The 18,027-nt window shown below is 42.4% G+C and overlaps 1 protein-coding gene across 2 annotated transcripts in view; it reads right to left on the bottom strand.

Annotated features, from left to right (window-relative positions):
* ST7 (suppression of tumorigenicity 7) overlaps positions 1-18,027 on the bottom strand; it is a 145,379-nt gene that overhangs the window by 66,269 nt on the left and 61,083 nt on the right. For both annotated transcript variants that reach the window (XM_088523668.1, XM_088523673.1), the window contains exon 2: positions 1,292-1,374. In XM_088523668.1, coding sequence (XP_088379794.1) covers positions 1,292-1,374 — 83 coding nt within the window. The remainder of the gene's footprint in view (positions 1-1,291; positions 1,375-18,027) is intronic.

Genomic DNA, 18,027 nt, shown 5'->3' with positions numbered 1-18,027 from the left:
GGCTCAATCCATACACGCCTGATGAATGCCCAAGGTGCAAACATTAAGTAATTGCCTTCTGCTGCAAGCAGGCCCCAGAGCGAGGCAGAAGCGCGGTGCGCCTGCGGCGCTGCACCTGGCACCCTGCAAGCAGCCAGCGAGCGGCTTGCCAGCATGCAAGGGGAGGGAGCTTCTCTGTCTACGTCTGCGGTCAGCCAGATTGTAGAGAGAGGCCCTGAGTCCCCACACAGAACTGAGGGGCCTAGGGAGGAGCCTCGTTAGGGCTCCTTGCGGGGAGCAGGTCTGAGGTGAAGGGAACCAGCCCCGAGACAAGTCTCTTTCTTGCTGCTTTCCACTGGGATCACTACACTCCCAAAACTCATCTCCCAGTTATGTGCCATGTTTGGATGGTGAAGAAAGCATCTGCCGTTCTTACCCAGCAAACCTTAGAGGCATGCAGCGTCCTTTTAAACTAAAGGACTTAACACTCTTTGAACAAACTAGAGGAAAATGAACACAACCTTGATTTGTATATGCAGAAAACAAACTCTCAGCATCTAAGACACAGAACAGCCCAGTATAACCCAAAGGCCCTAAGTACCTCTTGAAGATTCTTAGATATTTTGCTTAAGTTTGTTTCTGTGAAGACATTGAATAAAATCCAGCACAAATGCTCTGCCTTGGACTTCTGCCCTGTCATGGCATTATGATTCACTCCATTGCATCAGTTTGCACAAAGAAGCCCTCGGGGATTATATAAGGGAGGATTTTTTTCCTCCCTACAAGGTTTAGAAATACTCTATAGGCCTAAAAACAAAAGGATAGACATATACTGAGAAAGATTTTAGAACTGAACAGCTGAAATAATTATCCCTTGGAAACCTGGCACTAAAACTGCCTTCATTGCTATATTGCAACTTGCTGTTTTTCCTAATGAGTCCTGCTGTAATATTCTCAACGGCGCTTGCTAAACTGAGGTAGTTTCTTCCTCTCTCTCTCTCTCTCACTCCTCTTTTTCCTCTCTGTTTTTGCAGTACTTGTTGATGGAAATGCATAGCATGCAAACACTTGTTCTGAATCATTATTTGGCTGTTTGCTACCGGTCACACTGTCATTCAAGATTATCTTCTTCAATGACACCCAGCATGGAAAACTTTCTTTTTTAAAGTGAAAAGCAATAAAAGAAATTATGGGCAGTTGAAATACAAATTTAGGAAAAAAACAAGGCACCATTAATCTGGGCACAGCCTCAAATCACATTTTGGGTAATAGATGCAGTATGTAAAGTAATATTAATATATCTGGTACTTACCAAAATAAGTCCCGAGATTAAAGAGGAAGTGCCTGTCAAGGCAACATAGAACTTGGGGGTTAATGTGTTCAAAAACATACTCACTGAAAAAGAAAGAGAGGAAACCATGAGTACAGATTCAGGACATGTTCTCCCCATGTGTCCCCGCCTCCTCCCTACTGTTTTCCAGATTTAAATAAGTTGTTAACTTAATTTTGATTAAAAAATCAGGTTAAAGAACATCCTGTTTCATCTGCCTCACATGTGAGAAGCAGAACACTGGATGCCACATGCAGGCTTTTGTTTCCACACAACAGTCAGTCACCAAAAGCCCCAAGGCACTTGCACCCGGGCCTGGGTCCTTCCCATTCCAGGCAGCGCCCTCCGGATCCCCATTCCAGAATTCCCCGTGACTGCAGTGTCTGCCCTGCTGCTGTTAGAGGTCACAGGAGTCTGTCCCAGTGCCCTGCATTCCAGACTGCCTGGCCTCTTGCGTGATCTGGACCAAATCATCTGGACCATTTTTTTTAAAAGCCTTTTTCTTCTCTTGACCTCGGTTCCTCACTTACTTACACAGTAGGAGATAAAAGCATTTCCCTAACATGTTACCTCACATTAAATATACTGAAGTCCTCAAATAGTGTGGCAGTAATCACTGCATGCAAGAATATAAAACACATTAAGAAATAAACAGGTCTTCTGATTCATGAGGAAAGAAAGACCTAATAACTAGTCTGAATAAGGCCCTGGTCACTCCAAATTATGTGGAATCCAGGCCAGAAGCAAATCCAGAGAAGCCGCAAGGAATGGCAGTTCTCTTCCAGACATCTTACATGTGTTTTGGCAGATGCTGTGACAATCACCCTGGGTTCTCCCTTAGCCCCCTGTAGAAAATTCCTATCGACTTTAGAGAATAAAGTAATTTTTGACAGTTTTTAAATGACACTACTAGTGGGAATTACAGCTCCTTCACTAAATCCTTGAACACAACTTTCAACCAGCCATCACCTCTGTCTTCTGTGAAGGAAATCATTCTCTGTTAAACTACAAGGAGGTTTCGAATATCATCCTCAAAAAATCCACTAGTTTCATTCTTGTCCAATGCCAAAGAATTTCTTATATGTATGTATATATGTCTGTGTGTATGTATATACAAACATACACATATACACATGTGTACATATGCATATATTAGTATTTATATATGCATATACTTTATATATATGCATATAGTTTACACATATATGCATATATAGACAAAAATATTCCCGCCATCTGCATCCATAACTGATGAAGGCCTTGACAAAATGTGTAACGGAAATTTAAAGATTGTAGCAAATTATCAAATAGTTAAAAGCCTGAGGAAAGACCTGGATATACTGTTGGGGAGTCCTCAGCTAATTCTGTTACTTTTAGAAATCACACATATTAAATAATATGGCACCAAAAATGAAGAGAAAGCAGGTTACAAATAATCAAACATTTGATTAATTTTCCATAACCAATAAAACAGAAAATTATCATCCAGAAACACATAACTGAAATAGACTTCAGAGCTGCAATTCAGCTGATCTGTTTTGGCTCTCGTTGCAGCTTTTTTTTTACTTGAAAAAGTCATAATCGCTGAAGTGGGAGTGTAATTTTCTGCTCCATCGGAGTAGCATTAAGCATCAAGCTGATAAAGTGAAGAGCTTGTCTGGTGTTTTTAATTCCATATTACATTTTCTTTCACAAATGAGCTATATGCCAAACTCTCAGCTAGTGTAAATTGGCGGAATATTCCCATTTGGTTGTGTGCAGTAGAGCTACACAGTTATACACCAGCTCTGCCTCAGCAGCTGGGATTTTTCCAAATCCTACCTATCTTCTTCCTGTTCCCATTCTTTCTTTCTTTTTATTATACATAATTTTGAACATCTAATAAAAACTGACTTTGAATTAGTAGTCCCTGCTTACTGCAGCCTCAGTTAAGGAACAGAGAGTCTGAAATAGCTTTGGCTTCTCCAAACCACCCGCGAGTCCTTTAGAAGCAACATTCCTCCTCCTGGAATGCAAACGTACCCCAGAGACATCAGCTGTGTCACTGGGGTATGTCAGAGTGCCAGGGAATGGCTCGCTCGGCACGGGTCGGGATACCCCGCGCGAGCAGCCGCTCCGACGGGACGGGACGGGCCGGGCCGGACGCCCCGCGCGGGGAGCTGGGCGGGCAGCGGCTTCGGCAGCGGCTCCCGGCCCTGCCCTGGCTGCGCAGCTCCGCAGTCCCTCCTGTCCAACTAGCAACAGTACGCTAAGGGAAACTTTATTGCCAAGCGTATGAAGTACAGAAAACTATGCGTTTACCAAGGCTCTAAAGCTATCTAAGCCTCTATGTTTTAGGGTATTCTAAATGTTCACCAAGAAATGCTGCAAGGACGGCAAAGTATCTTAGAAAAACAGCGATCAGATACTGCCTTATCCAATTGCCATTAAGACACTTCCCTTGAGGAGTACGGTCACATCCGGAGGAATCATACCAAGTCCTTTCCACAAATCAAAATCAATCACCAATAGAGCAGAATGAGTGATAGTCCAAAGAGAGTACGTACTGCTGGCACAAGCAACACTACTAGCTTTTGTCTGTCACCACATCTTTTACAAGCAATTTATACTGATTTGTAGACATATAATCACATCTAGGCAGAGATAGGATTTAATGTATCTTTTTTTTCTTTTGTTACTGCTTCCTTCTTCACCTACTTGTAAGTGGTTGCTCATTCATGCCCTCTACTACAAGCTGCTACAGTTGTTCACTCTTAAAACTTAGTCACAGGGACTGGCAAGGGGAAAAGACACAACTCTGGACACTTTTGGATGTAGGAGCCAGACTCGCAGGTAACTGGAATAGCCCCAGTGATTTGCTACCTTTGCACTCAATCAATCACAAGTGCTACTTACCTGGCCTGTATCTCTCAAATATTTTGCTTTTTTTCTTTCTTTTGGTTAAGTAGGAGAATCTTCTATTCCATTAAGAAAAATATCAACTTCTGCCAGCTACAGAGTAATTTCCTCTTCCCTTTATCTCCATACATATTATTAACAAAAGCAAACACTTTCCAATAAGATACATATTTCCAAAACAGTAGAAATATGCACTGGAGGATCTGTGGTCAGACTGTTTTTACTCGTAAGTCAATGGGAATTTTGTCTTTGTTTTGGTGGAAACTACATCAAGGCCTTGTTCTCATAACATTAATCTCCAAGATAAAAATCAGTCCAATCTTGGATTATATTTGTATCATTGTCCAAAAAAATAAAATGAAATGAAATGAAATGAAATGAAATAAAATAAAATAAAATAAAATAAAATAAAATAAAATAAAATAAAATAAAATAAAATAAAATAAAATAAAAAGAAAAAAGAGCTTCTATTTATAGGCAGCATTCTGACACTGGATAAATCACTATTTGTGGTAGCTGTCCAAATATCTATACTTTTAAAGATAATCTCCCTTTCCTGCTTCCTATAATGGACTTAGGTTTCCTTTGGGACGTTGCAGTAATTTAGAACCATTACAGATGTTAATGGTCCATCTGCCCAGATGTGCAGAGCAGTATTTCTCCTCTGCGATACATTTCCATTCAGAAGGAAGGCGCTGAGGAGCAGGAGAGGTGGCCCCAAGGCCCTTCCTCGTGCGTTCGCCCAAGCGCTGCCGCCACGAGCGGAGGGTGACACCGTTCCTCACCCTGCGCGTCCGCTCGTGTCTGAGGAGCACCCTAAAGGGGCACCCAATGAACATCCAAACAGAGACAGAAAATTGCCAATTTAACACCAATTGCCTGATGCTCCCGCAGACTGCAATTGGTGTTAAATCGTGAAATGACTGTTAAATTCCAATTATTTCCACAGGCTTTTGATGATGAGTGATGCATTTTTGGTCGCATTATTGAGATGATGGAATACAGCACAGCCTATTTTTTGTAGAGAAAACCAGCATGGCCTGTGAATGCTGTCTAAAGAAGCCAAGCATGTCCTGGCCTTAGAGATAACAAGCCCCTTTCTTCCCTTCTTTTTATTGTGTACATCTTAATTTTACTTGAGTCACCTAGAATAGGTACTATTTACATTTCCAATACTGCCTACATTACATTCATAAATCATTCCATTCTATTGTATAATATCTAGGGAATTATTATTATTTAGCATGCTCACAGAGATGAATTTACATCCATTTGTGTCAGACTGCTGAACAAAACCACACAAGCCATATCCAGTAGTTTCTGTTGAGGCTCCTCTAAAGAGGTGATTGAAGTTTTCTCAGAAGTTGATGTCATTTCACTCTCGTTATATATTTTATTCATTTTATTCCAATACTTATTCCACATTCAGAATGAATCATAAACGAGAAAAAAATCCAGGTATTTTTCAAGTGACAAAATCCCTAAATCACTAAGAAGTGCCACTTAAGGTAACAGAGCACTACAGTGCATTACAAAGTCCTTCAAGGACTTGAGGCATTTTAATTTCAAGCATGCGAGGAGGCGCGGGACGAGGAATGATACTGGCTGAAGAACCTGCAAGCTGCGGTATCAAATAATTCACACCAGAAGATCTTCAGGGGTGGGAGCGCTGCCAACTGCCTGCTGTCCCCCTTGAGCATCTCCTAGACTGCTGCACCACTACCTACTTCTGCATGTGAGACTACGGTACTTGCTCAATAATTTGCTAATAAAAAATGTAATAGCAGTTTTAAAACAAATCACACAGATCAATAAAGAAAGAATTGCATCATTTTACTCTACCTCTTGGGTGGAAAAATAATTCCCTAGGCAAAATGTTATCTTAAAAAGGAGCCAAACTTAAATACCTGCCAATACCTTACAGTAAATAACAAAATGCACTGCAGACTCAGATCTAAAGATCAAATGTCAGAAATCAAAAAAAGCTGAAATACACATTAAGACACAGCTGGTTTTGAACCTCTATGCTTTTAGGTGAGATAAGGTCAATAGTCAGAAAAAGAGACCAGGCAGCGGCCACCCAGCCCTTCTTTGTGCACGACGGGTCTTTAAGTCATCGTGGTTGTAACACCTGTGTCGCTAAGAAATTTCACAGCATCTTCTGTCTCCATCCTCCACAAAGATATTTGCTTTGTATGCAGAACTGCTTAAACCACCGGCGCCAGGAACCCGACTCCTTTACAAGGGTGACAAGGCAAGAAAGTGGCCGCTGACAGCCCTGCTCGTGGCCACCGGCCGCTCCTCCCTGCGAGGCTCTGTGGGAGCTGCCGCTCCAACGTGCTCTGGAGGGGGCAGGGGCCACTGGCCCCTTTCACAGCGGCCTCAGCAAGGATTAATATGACCCCCCTGAAGCAAGTTTATCAAAATCCTATTGGACTCTTCTACCCAACCATGAGCAAAGCTGGTGAGTTAAAGTTCAACAAACTTACAGTAATAAATGTACAAAATTCCTCTTTCTCACTATGGAGAGCTCTATACTCTTTATACTAGATCCATTAATATATAACATGCCCATACATCAACAGCCATTATTTTTGGGAAAACATGCTCAGGTCATGCTGGACTATGCACTCTTCACTATGATGGCTTCCATCTCAAAATAAATCAAAGAACTCCCACCAGCTTTACAGAGAACATGGGCCATGGTCTCAAAAATAAAAATAAAAAATAAAAAAAAAACACACAAAACTTTATCATATTACAGGGTTTTCCCTGGGAAGCTACTGATATATATATTTTTTGTTATTTCAGACTTTTCAAAGAAATTACCAGTGAAGAACGAAACTTTCTGAAGCTTAAGACTGCTGCAGAGCAAGTTTCATTTTTAATTTGGCTGTTGCAAATTCTAGGAACTTCCTTCTCCGAGGCCCCTGCCTACATCTGTTTTCCCAACCTGACAGGCCTCGTCCCCCGGGGCCGCCGCGGGCAGGCGCAATGGGCCCCTCCGTGCTGCGCGCGAGGACGCGCAGACACCGCGGCCTGCGCTCAATCACCAGCTCTGACCCCAAGGCAAGCGGCTCAGTGAGCGTCACGGTCAGGCACTCGGGGCTGAACCCACCGAGCAGTGGATCCCGTCTGTTGCTCCCAGTGAACGCGGGATCGGGGCCCAGGTGAGCACCAACGGCGATGCACAAAAAGCTGCCTCTTCCTGCAGTACCCAATGGCCTCTGCTCACCCCACAGAACGGCACCTTCCCCAAGCTCTGCCCATGGAGACAACGGGTAAGCGGCAGAGGAAACCCTGCCCTGAAGCAGCAGCACACGCAGCCCTCCCTCCCACCAGCCCAAATTCTGCTCTGCAAGTGCCGGTTCTTGAGCCGGGCGCATTAACCATGTAGCCTGGTACACGTTATGTCCCCCACGAGAAAAATACACATAGAAACATAACTGCTAAGGGGGTAGGGTCGTCACAGAGCTGAGAGCAAAAGGGCTGAGGGGAAAAAAGGGAAAGACAAGGTAAACCAGGAGGGTGAAAAAGAAAAAAAAAAAAAAGGTGAAACTACGAAAAATTTAGAGAAAAGAAAAAGTGAAGGTGAAGCTAGAAAAAAGGTTGGAGAAAAATCTGGGCATGTTTTGGAAGGAGAAACTTGACATACATGTAAACCACAGAAATGAAATCCAGAAGATAGAAAAAAACCCACCACTTACTTAGACACCACTGTGGCTGGCACTATGTGAAATCAGGGGAACAGAACAAGAAAGGAAAACCAGACTGAAAAGAGATGAGATAGGCATTAAACAAAACAATTGCAACGGCAATAAAAATAATGTGTAGGAAGAAAAATAAAAGATAGAGATGGAAATAGAAAAACGAAAGAAAAAGGAGCAGAAGAAATGACACAGCCAGTACGAATGCAAAAAGAGTATTTTTATGTTAGCAAAAGATGGTTTGAGACGCAAGGATACCTTTCACTGACAAAAGTAATAACTGTCGACACTGAAAGTTTTGGTCCTTTTGGGAAGTGGTACCGTCAATAAGTTATACCTTGGTATCAAATACACTCCAAAAGCCTGGTCTCAAACTAAGACACTTCTTACAAGATGCCAGTAAATCCAGCCCCAACTATTTTTTCCTTAGGATTTCCTGCTCCCCTGGAAGAGATGGCAACCACCAAACCACACAGCACTGAGGTAACCTTCAGAATGGAGCTAGCTGTAGACTCCAGGAATTCTGCAGCCCCTAAGGACAGCCGCTGCACTCGTCCCCAGGAACAGACGGGTTGGATTTATGGGAAGAGTACCCACTGCTGCATTCCCAATAAAACCATTCTCTCCCGTGAACTCCCCTACTAAACCCAGCTGAGGATGGCTAGGCTCAAGCACAGGGTTCTGCTGTTTCATTTGCCCGAGATCATGAGCTCTCCACCTTGGAGCTTACAGAAGTACTGAGAAGAAAAGAGCAGCTTTCCTCCAAGAAAGCAGCTATTGTAATGCAAATATGCTGCCACCTCGGCACCCCTGCCAAAGGATGGGGATGTCTCCTCTCACTTTCACAATGCCCTGGTGACTCTAGTTAATTACACAGCTCCTGTTAATTGCAGGGTATGCTGACTGAGCACTAGGATTTGCTAATACACTGGCGGCAAAAATGCTGAAAAAAAAGAGAAAAAAAGAAAAAGCAGACTGCACGTGCCCCAGATTGTTGGTTTTGCAGATGAAATAATTTCCTGGGACCATAGAGCCCTTAGCCTGCATCCTAAATTTGGGTTTTGTTCCTGCCTTGTCTCTGACATGGGCAAAGGACTTTCTAAGCACCTCTATCTTCAGCTCTGTTATTCTAATTTACTTACTCTCCAGGGAAGGCACTGGGCTGCTGTGCTTTTCTTTAGAACCAGCCCAGCCATCTAATGCTAACAGCAAAATATTAGTATTAATAATGCAGGAGTGGGAGGGAAGAGCTGGGCAGAGTTAGACATGAAGAATGAAGTACCTTCAGTTCTCTTAAATTATTTCTCCTTAAAGATAAGTAATACCTGTACTGAGAGATGCAGTATGTGTAAAGGCTGGCTAATGTCCTGTTCTTGGTCAGCTTTTCTTGCAACACTCTTTCAACCTCAGTTCTTCTAGAATTAATTTGCTTGCAAATTACTCTAAACCACTTGCAATGCATACTTTTCCCCTGCAGATTTTAGAGTTTTGAGCAACATGCAATGACTTGTCTTTATTTTCCATCAGGGCTGCATTCTGCCTGGGGAAGCGCTCTCGCCTGCTTTAGGCAGGGGGATTTCCCTCACTGTGCAACGCCACAAGTGTCTTCAGAAGCAGGACCAGCCTTGATATTGCAAAGGGCACCTTCGTAGTCAGCTTGGGGTGCCCTTCACTAATGGTGCACATAATCAGCATATACATTTATGAGCAGTTTCACCAGTACAAAATAAGTGGAAATTCTGATACGAAGCTACAGTCAAGTGAGGATGCATCCCCTGGTGACTTCCCATATGATTAGAGTATCACTGCATAGAAACATCTTCTATGTGATTTCAGACACGCATCCGGCTCTTGTGAGAGCAAGCAGCAGTATGGGCTCTTCAGAGCAAAGTGCTGGCACAGTCTATCACTTTGGTGAATTTCGGACTTATTAAGACACTCAGTTGGGCTCCAGCGAAAAGCAATAGCAAAATATCTTATTAGAATAATGCACCTACAAGAACTATCTTATTTTCCATAGAAGCACTCTGTACCCTAAAATGTTCAAACAAATCCACAGAGTAATTTTAAAAATACTGTTAACATCAACTAACTATTGAAATAACTCAATTCTTATGGCTTTACCCAATTTCTACATGTGTTGGTGGTCAGTACTAACATACTTTCTAGCTTAACTGTCCCTTATTCAGAGGCATAACACAGGTTTATGTGGCTTAGCCTTTCAAAGCTGTATTTAAACAAAAGCTCATTACTAAGCCTCATTATCTGGAGTCATTTAAGACAATTAATGGCTTTTGTTCCAAGTACAGAATCAGCACAGCTCTCTCAACAGAAGAGCCTAAGTTTTGCCCTCTTCCTTCACAAGGCCAATCTTGTCTAGGGAGACAAATCACGCAAACAGTTTTCATGACCAGCTACTGGCACTCTGCAAAAGACAAATGCCATGGGCTCCTCCTCCACTGCAGTAGCTTTAGCCCATGCTAGAACAAAAAATAACTCTGTGCTGCCCTGTAGTCTTATTCTGTGCCTCCCTTTCTTCCAGGCAGAACTTGCTATAAGCACTAAACCTGCAGATATGAGCAGCTTTGTCCATGTGTTACATTCGTATGCACACAAATCAAGGCTCGCCATGTCTTCTCTATCAAAACCATTGTCTCAGCAAGGAAAAAAGAATCAGGACATAAAGCTGTTTTGGGGGATTTGACTAAAAATTTGACCATTTTTCATATACTTTTTTTTTTATTCTGAAAATGTACAGTTACAGGCATTCCTGTTCTGACACTGACAGCCTCTTTATACACTCCCATCTGTTTGTCAGAGTCCCTAAGATGCTGCTTTCTTTGCACACACCCAAGAGCAAGGTGCTTCTTGGAAGAGGTAACTGGGAAACATTTTCATAATAACAGCCTGCAACTTTATGAAAACTCCATGAAAGTCTACGGAGCTAATATCATTATCCTGTCATTGAAAACTCATTTTTGCTTCCTGCTTATAAGATGAATAAGGTGTTCATGCTGTTTTTCTCTAAGTTATCTATGATAAATTTCTTGATGTGGCAGAAATGTTTTTATAATTAATGGTCTTGGTAATGTGACACAAAAAGAAGGGAAAAATGCATTTTCCATCAAGTGAGGCACATTATTCTTATGCATCTAATAACCAACTTTCCCCTTCAAAGAATTTTTAAAGTTGAGTAACCTGTACAGTAATTATACCAAAGAGAAATGAAGACAAGTAACACAAAAAACTGCCACCTCTTTGTCTCCAGGCTGGGGATTTGCTATGAGAGATTTATGCTAGGCTGGACAAGTGCAGTACAATTTCTACTGTCCAAGAGTCTCTTGGGACAGTCAAATTTTACTAAAATTGAAAAGGTTCTGTGGTAACTCTATAAACATCACTGAAATCCGCATTCAGGTCCTGACTGATAAGGAGACCAACTTTGATGAAGAATCTCCTATAATAGAGATTGTCAATACAGTGAGCTATAGAGAAAGAATTTCCAACTAAACACTTTGGAGATGGCCCTAGTGGAGCATCTGTGTCAGTGCTGCTCACATGCACCTTATCAAAGCAAGGTGAAATTGGCCTTTAAAATACTTCAAAATCTTTTGGCAGAGGTGATGCCAATGTCACTACAGAGAGTCTCTCTGCAGTGCTATTTCCTCCAAAGGTCTCGTGCCTGCTAGACAAAGCTAATTTCTCCCTTTTAATGGCTTGTTTGGTTTCATGAGAAGACAAAGATAAACCACTGCAACTACCTTGCTAGCATGAACCACAAAGACACAATTTTGTTTCGCCTTTGGTGAAATCGCAGGAGCAATGGCAACTGAACGCACTTATTTAGTTTGGCTAAGATTAACATTCTATACAATTCATACTGTCTTGTTTAACTTTCATTTCTTATATATAAAAGGATTGACTCTCTTCAGATACCAAGACAGATACCTTGATGAACAGTGCAGGACTACACTACAGTCTATACTTTCTCCCCTATTGTTGTCCCAGTCAGGTATTACATTTACTTCAAGTTAAAAATTAAAAGTGTATTGGAAACATTCATTCTCACATTTTGATCCAGTCTGGAACCTGTGAAAGCAAATAAGCATATACTTATCCAAAATCTCCAGGTGAAAACCAAGCAGCGGATGAGACCAGCCCAAGAGATATCTCCAAATTTTTAGGAAAATATTCTGCGTGCCTTGCTGTCTTGAGCTAGAGATAACTGATAGCAGCTGGAGTGCAGACACCACAATGCAGAATGTACTTTAAGAAAAAAAAAGAAAACAGAAGAACTCTCTTTGCGTTTAGCTGGCCATGTCCTTATTTGCTGCCCCAGTTTTTTCAGCCTGCCCCGCGGCAGTTAGCCCGTGGTCTGCAGCGTCTGCCTTTCAGCTCCAGAGAGGGGCGCCCACCGCGGTCTCAGAACGCGGGCAGGAAGCTTGGGCTGCGTGTGGCAGCTGAAGGCCCTGCCTGTCCTCCCCTCCAGCCTGGATCCGACAGCCTCAAGCAGCAGGCTCAGACAGCCCACACTGCAAACAGAAAACGCCTGGGGCAGTTGGGCCAGGCGGGCAGTGAGTCAGAGAGGAGACTCAGCTGCGGAGCTCTGCCCTCCATTCTCTGCGGGGAGGTAAGACCTGACACGTGAACTTCTAGTGAACCCGGTAGCCGCTGCTACATGACCTACATGACACTACTTAAACACTGCTCCCGAGTACCGGTAAGAAGAGACTAACTCAGAAATACTGTGTCTCTTCCATCCACTTGCTTCTATTCCCACTGTATCTGAAACTAGTAACTATTGCTACAGTAATTCTCAGATACCAGTTAATTATGGCAAGTTGGGAGATTTCTTCTGCTGCTGCTTCTTTCAAGTTGAAAGAAAAAGATATTTCTTTTAACTTGACCTACTCAGATCATCCTGGAAAAACTCTTTGAAACTAATACTAGCCATATTTTCTCTTAATACTGTAGTAAAATTTGAGTATTTTTGTGGGAGGGGAGAAGACACCCAGGCAAAAAAACTCACATCCTTTCCCACGTGTTTCCCGCACGTGTGGTTAGGGGTTGGCTTCCTGTCTTGCCCTTGAGAAAGAGCAACAGGGAAGCGATTGCCAAGCGTGTGGCGCTTGGAGCAGATTCCTCCCTAACCCATGCATCTGAATAAGCAACTATTTCAGCAGAAAAATTCAGAAGAAAACTTTGAGAATGGCAGAATACCAAAATCAATACAGATACAGATCCAAAGAAGGGTCTCATATAGAAACTCAGAGGGAACACCAAAGTATTGTGGTAGACTACTTAGTGCTTTTCAAAATGCCTATTGGCTCCAAAGCAGAGAGTTCAGAACTGCTAATTGTGTTTAAGTGCTTTGAATTATGGCATTTAAATGACCAACAAGCCCCTTATTGCTCATTATTCAAAGCACAAAAATACCACCAAGAGCTGGGTTGCTGACTTGCTAGCTAGAAGAGTCCATTAGAGAGAGATGTGCTTAGGGATGTATCCACTTGAGCACCACAGAATTGAGAGTAAAGTTTGCATCCTGCTTCCATCTTCATGGCCGACTTGCCTGTGAGCCTTTTGATGAAATGTTTGAAGCTCAGTTTCCTTGCCTGTGCTTTGTGAAGAGACCTAGATAACATTAACAAGTTACCTTCACGCTCATTTATAGCCCAGCTCTTGGCTTGCTCACTTCCACGGAGTAGCTCTAAAAAAAATCCCTGGCCAAGTGAATTGCTCTGGCCTTGTCTGAAGACCTGTTTCAGATGGTACCCTTGTCCAAACCAAGAAGGTCTTACGGAATTCAGTGGATTATTGCCAAAGAACGGGATTTTATTCAGTGCTTTACAACAGACCCGATCTCGGTCTCATCCGTACTCCAGCCCATGGCAGCCCACCCCGGGGCAGTCTATGGGGCAGACTTGCCAGCTGTCTTTAGGTAAAGGAGATGGAAGATGAAGAAGCACAAGGGAGTTTGTAAAAGTGATTAAAACAAGATCAATGCAGCTTCACAGGCTTTAAATTACTCCTGAAAGCAGAAAAAGTGAAAGCTACATGCAGTATACTGTGTTGGGTCTGGGTCTCCTAGTATTTGGCTACCTTTTTTTTTTTTTTTTCATTTTCCTCTTTTACTTTTGTTTAAAGGAAACTAGCTCCCAAAAGAAGGCTCCAGCGTGCCCAGTGCTGTTGAGGAAGGGCCCCTTGAGGAGTTCTTTGCCCTGTCATGCAGGTAATTTTTCTCTGCATGGTGAAGAGCTGACCCTGAGCCGAATGGTTAAAACTTTGAACATCATCAGTTGGGCAAAAGTACAAATAAGGGAAACGACCTGAGCTTGTTAAGGCATCGCTGCCCGAAGGAAAACTTCGGAGAAGGGAGTCCAAGGGAAACACGTGATGTTGGAGCGTTCCCTATGGCTCAACAAGAAAGCACAAAGTTAATGCTGGCAGCAGAAGCTAAAGGCTGGAGATGCCAATAAGTCTGTAAAATTGAAAAGGTATCAAAAGATCTTAACATTTTGTAGCCATATTAAAAATATTTGGCCGACATGTAGTAGGGAGAGATTTGGTTATTTCTGCAGAAATGCATCTACAAAGGAATATTGCAATAAACCCTTCCCAAAAGCATAACACTAAAAAGAGTTAAATACTTTTTTTTAACACACAGCATTTTTTTTTCTTTATTTCTCTAACCCTGAAGATAATTAATTTCTAAATTAAATAAATCAATTTTGGTTTCTTTTATTTATGAGTTACCAGGATGGCTTTGAAGGAAAAATACACCTCTTGAATTAGAAATCTTATGAGAGGTTTTGAGGACTTCACCAAAGCGGTGGTTTCCTTCTGCTGAGGAATCAGACCCTTAAGCAACAGTGTCAGGCTTGCTGCTCATGAAGTGCACTAGTAATTTGGATTATTATCTAAATGCTGCCGAGTCATTATCTTTTCCCTAAAGCTACTTTTTTATGCAAGAGTTTTCCCTAGCTGATTTAACCTTATCGAATAGGTAAATCCTTCAGAGATTAGCCTCAAGCTAGAAATCTGCTAGGCACAAGACTTATAAATGTTTGGTTTTCTTTCCCAAAGACTAAGCATGTTGTTCTTGTCGGTTTTCAAAAACAATGAAGTATTTCTAATATTAGGCTTTCCTCAGAAACTGATCTGAGGGACCACAGCAGACAGGAGGGCAACAGGACACTGCGTGGTGAAACAAAGCTCTTCACCCTGACCGTCAGCCTCATCGCTGGGGGGCCGCTACGCCGAGAGAAAATGCCCAACATCAACATACGTCAGGAGAACCAAAGTGCCCTGGCATGAAAAAGCAGCTGCCGTTTTTCACATACTGAAGTTTTTGGAAACGTGGGCAATAATGCAGAGAAAGTCATCCAGGATGAGCCTCACTGAGGCAAAATTACAAGTAAACACGGAGCACAGAAATTCCAGTGAATAATTAAAGCACCTTCCGAGCTGCCGCCTCACGGGGTGAGAATCAGTGCAAGACGAGCGCCTCATGGGAGGCCTCTCGCTAGAGCGGCCCAACAAGATCCCAGAACTTCACGGACCCACAAAACACACCGACACCAAACACTGCAGCTTTCCCTCGGCTGGGGTTTTCGGAGAAAATATTGTTTTATTCTGCAGTTTCATATTGATTTTATGTGGAACCAAAGATTTCTTCCAAGCAAAATTGAATAAAAAGAAAAAAGTCAAGAGATAAAATGAAATAAATCTGTGGTTCTTTATTAAGAGCTATTAACCTCATAAATTCATTTCTCTTTTTTCTGTCTTTTGCTCTGAGCAGATTCAGGCAGTTTTCACCATTACTTTATCCCTTGTTTATCACTAGGAGCACCTCACAGAGCTGACAGGAAAAGTACAGAGGCTTTTCCAGCATCTGGGCTAATTAAATCTTTTGCTTGAGGCCAGCATTAGTGGAAACTCAAGTGCTCTATGCACAGCAGATTACCACGTGTCTACTACAGACTGAATTATTTTTGCCTCCATCTCTTCAGGGCATACCTGAGGTGAGGAAGTTTAGCAAACGAGTTTCATTTCCCTAGCACTGAAGTTTCCTATTCACGAGGCCATCTTTACTTTCCTTCATGCTGCAGAAGCTTTAAAGCTTCTCCTTGCTTTCATTTCCGTGATGAACATCCACCGCCTGCCTCCACTGCGGCTCCTTCCCTCCTCTGAGCTCTAAATTATTCATTTGGGCTGTCATCTGGTTCAATCTAGATTCAAGCTGCAATTCCGCTCGGAAAAAACACACTCACACAAAGCATCCAAGTAGATACATCCCCTTGCCTCTCTGCATGCGTTGGCGATGGCCTCACAGAGGAAACCAGGATGTAAAACTTTTTTTTCTATTTATTTTGCTCTTTTCTGCCAGGAATAGGTAACAGCACCCAAGTCTCCTGCATCACCTGTCACTTTTCCTTATACAGTCTGATCATATGGTAAACAACATTGGACCAAACATATCATTAATGCAGATGGGTGGAAACTCTCAAAGTGCCTGTTGACAAAGAACAATTTTCAATTTTCCTGCTTCTCAATTTTTTTTTCAAAGCTTTTCCTAACTTCAGGTTTCTGTACCTGAAAATAATAGAAAACAGACTCCAGGGTCTGAAGAACGAGCAGATCTGAATGAGAAGGACTGGTGACCAGGACATGCAGTAGTTTATTTTATTTAAAGGAAGACTGAAAAAGCCCATTTAACCCTGAACGAAAACAATCCTCTCAAAGGAAAGGAAATGCTCTTCTGTTGCAGGAATGAAATGTGCAGTGGTGGAGCATGGTGGGGCTCCCCAGCAGCGATGCACGAGGGGTGAAGAGCCACCAGGACCACGGTGACGGCCACCACAGCTGCTGCTGTCACCCCTAGAACAGGGTGAGCTCTGAGGAGCTCGAGGTGCCCCCGCACCTCCTAACACCAAGAGCACTTGCCAGCTCTCCTCTTCCCCCGCTTCATACCTCCGTGTGATCCCTGGACAAAAAACTCTAGACAGTTTCCGAAATGACCTACATTTAACACGGGCTCAGGAGAGATTTCCAGCCCAGGCACTTACTTTGCCTTCAGTTAACGCTAACAGCAGCTACTCAGCTACATCTTTGTGCACAGCACCAACATTTTCGCCCCTAGAGTCTTCTTCAGGCTGGCGGTGTCGTCAGATTTCGGTTGCTGTCCTTCAGCTCAGGAGCTCTTCCAAAGCCGCCCCATGAGCTGAACACGCAGAGCAGAGCAGTCCTACACACAGCAGCGCGGGTTACTCTGTGCAGCTGCTCACCTGTGTCTAGGATCAAGACCTTTTTGGGGGCAGGTGGGCATTTTTCCCAATAGTTTTATGAACTATTAAAAAGGGGTGATTCACTCTACTGTTTCAGGGTAAATGTAAATTGTCAGCCTAAAATCACTCTGTGGCAAAATCACACAGGGGCAACTTTTTTTCCCCCGATGAACAAAAAGAGATCATGTTACTTCAGGAAGACTGATATTAAGTGAAGATGACAACTCACATTGCTGATCCTATTTTTTTCCCCCCAATCTGATTTCTTGAAAACACTTCTGGATCAATATTTTGCTGTATACTTTCAGCCTGATTATTTTTAGGTTTGCCCTTTCACATAACAGTACAGGAAAAAATCTTCTAATAAACTAACTTCTATTAACCATTTTTGTGCTGTTTTTTTTTTCAATTTATAACATAAAACCCTGTAAAAACCTATAGCAAATTATAATTATCATTTTGATTATGACTGTTTCAAATGATGTTATTAACTAGCATCCTTTGCATTTATATCTTTTATTTCATTGCCCAATAACTTAGTAAACAGGAATTAAGCCTTTTCCTAATACTGCAAAGAATCCTGCTTAACATTATGCTTATTTTCCAAGTGCCAGGATCATTGCTAACCAGACAAACCGAGGAGTGCACCCTGAAATTTTGATTCTCCTTTCTTTGCATTCAATAGTTCAGATGTCCTATTTTTAGATTTCCTGTCTGGTCTGGAGCCTAAAATGTAGAATTCAATGTAGCTGCTAGAATACAGCTTAATAATGTTGCTTTTTAGTACAAAATTACTAAAAGAATAACTTCTGGATATACCATCAAA

This window comes from Tinamus guttatus, unplaced genomic scaffold (assembly GCF_059628265.1).
Source record: "Tinamus guttatus ecotype Peru unplaced genomic scaffold, ASM5962826v1 Tinamus_guttatus_pri_ptg000018l, whole genome shotgun sequence".
Taxonomy (NCBI): domain Eukaryota; kingdom Metazoa; phylum Chordata; class Aves; order Tinamiformes; family Tinamidae; genus Tinamus; species Tinamus guttatus.
Note: the sequence above shows the minus strand (reverse complement) of the source record. Positions and strands in the feature narration are given on the sequence as shown.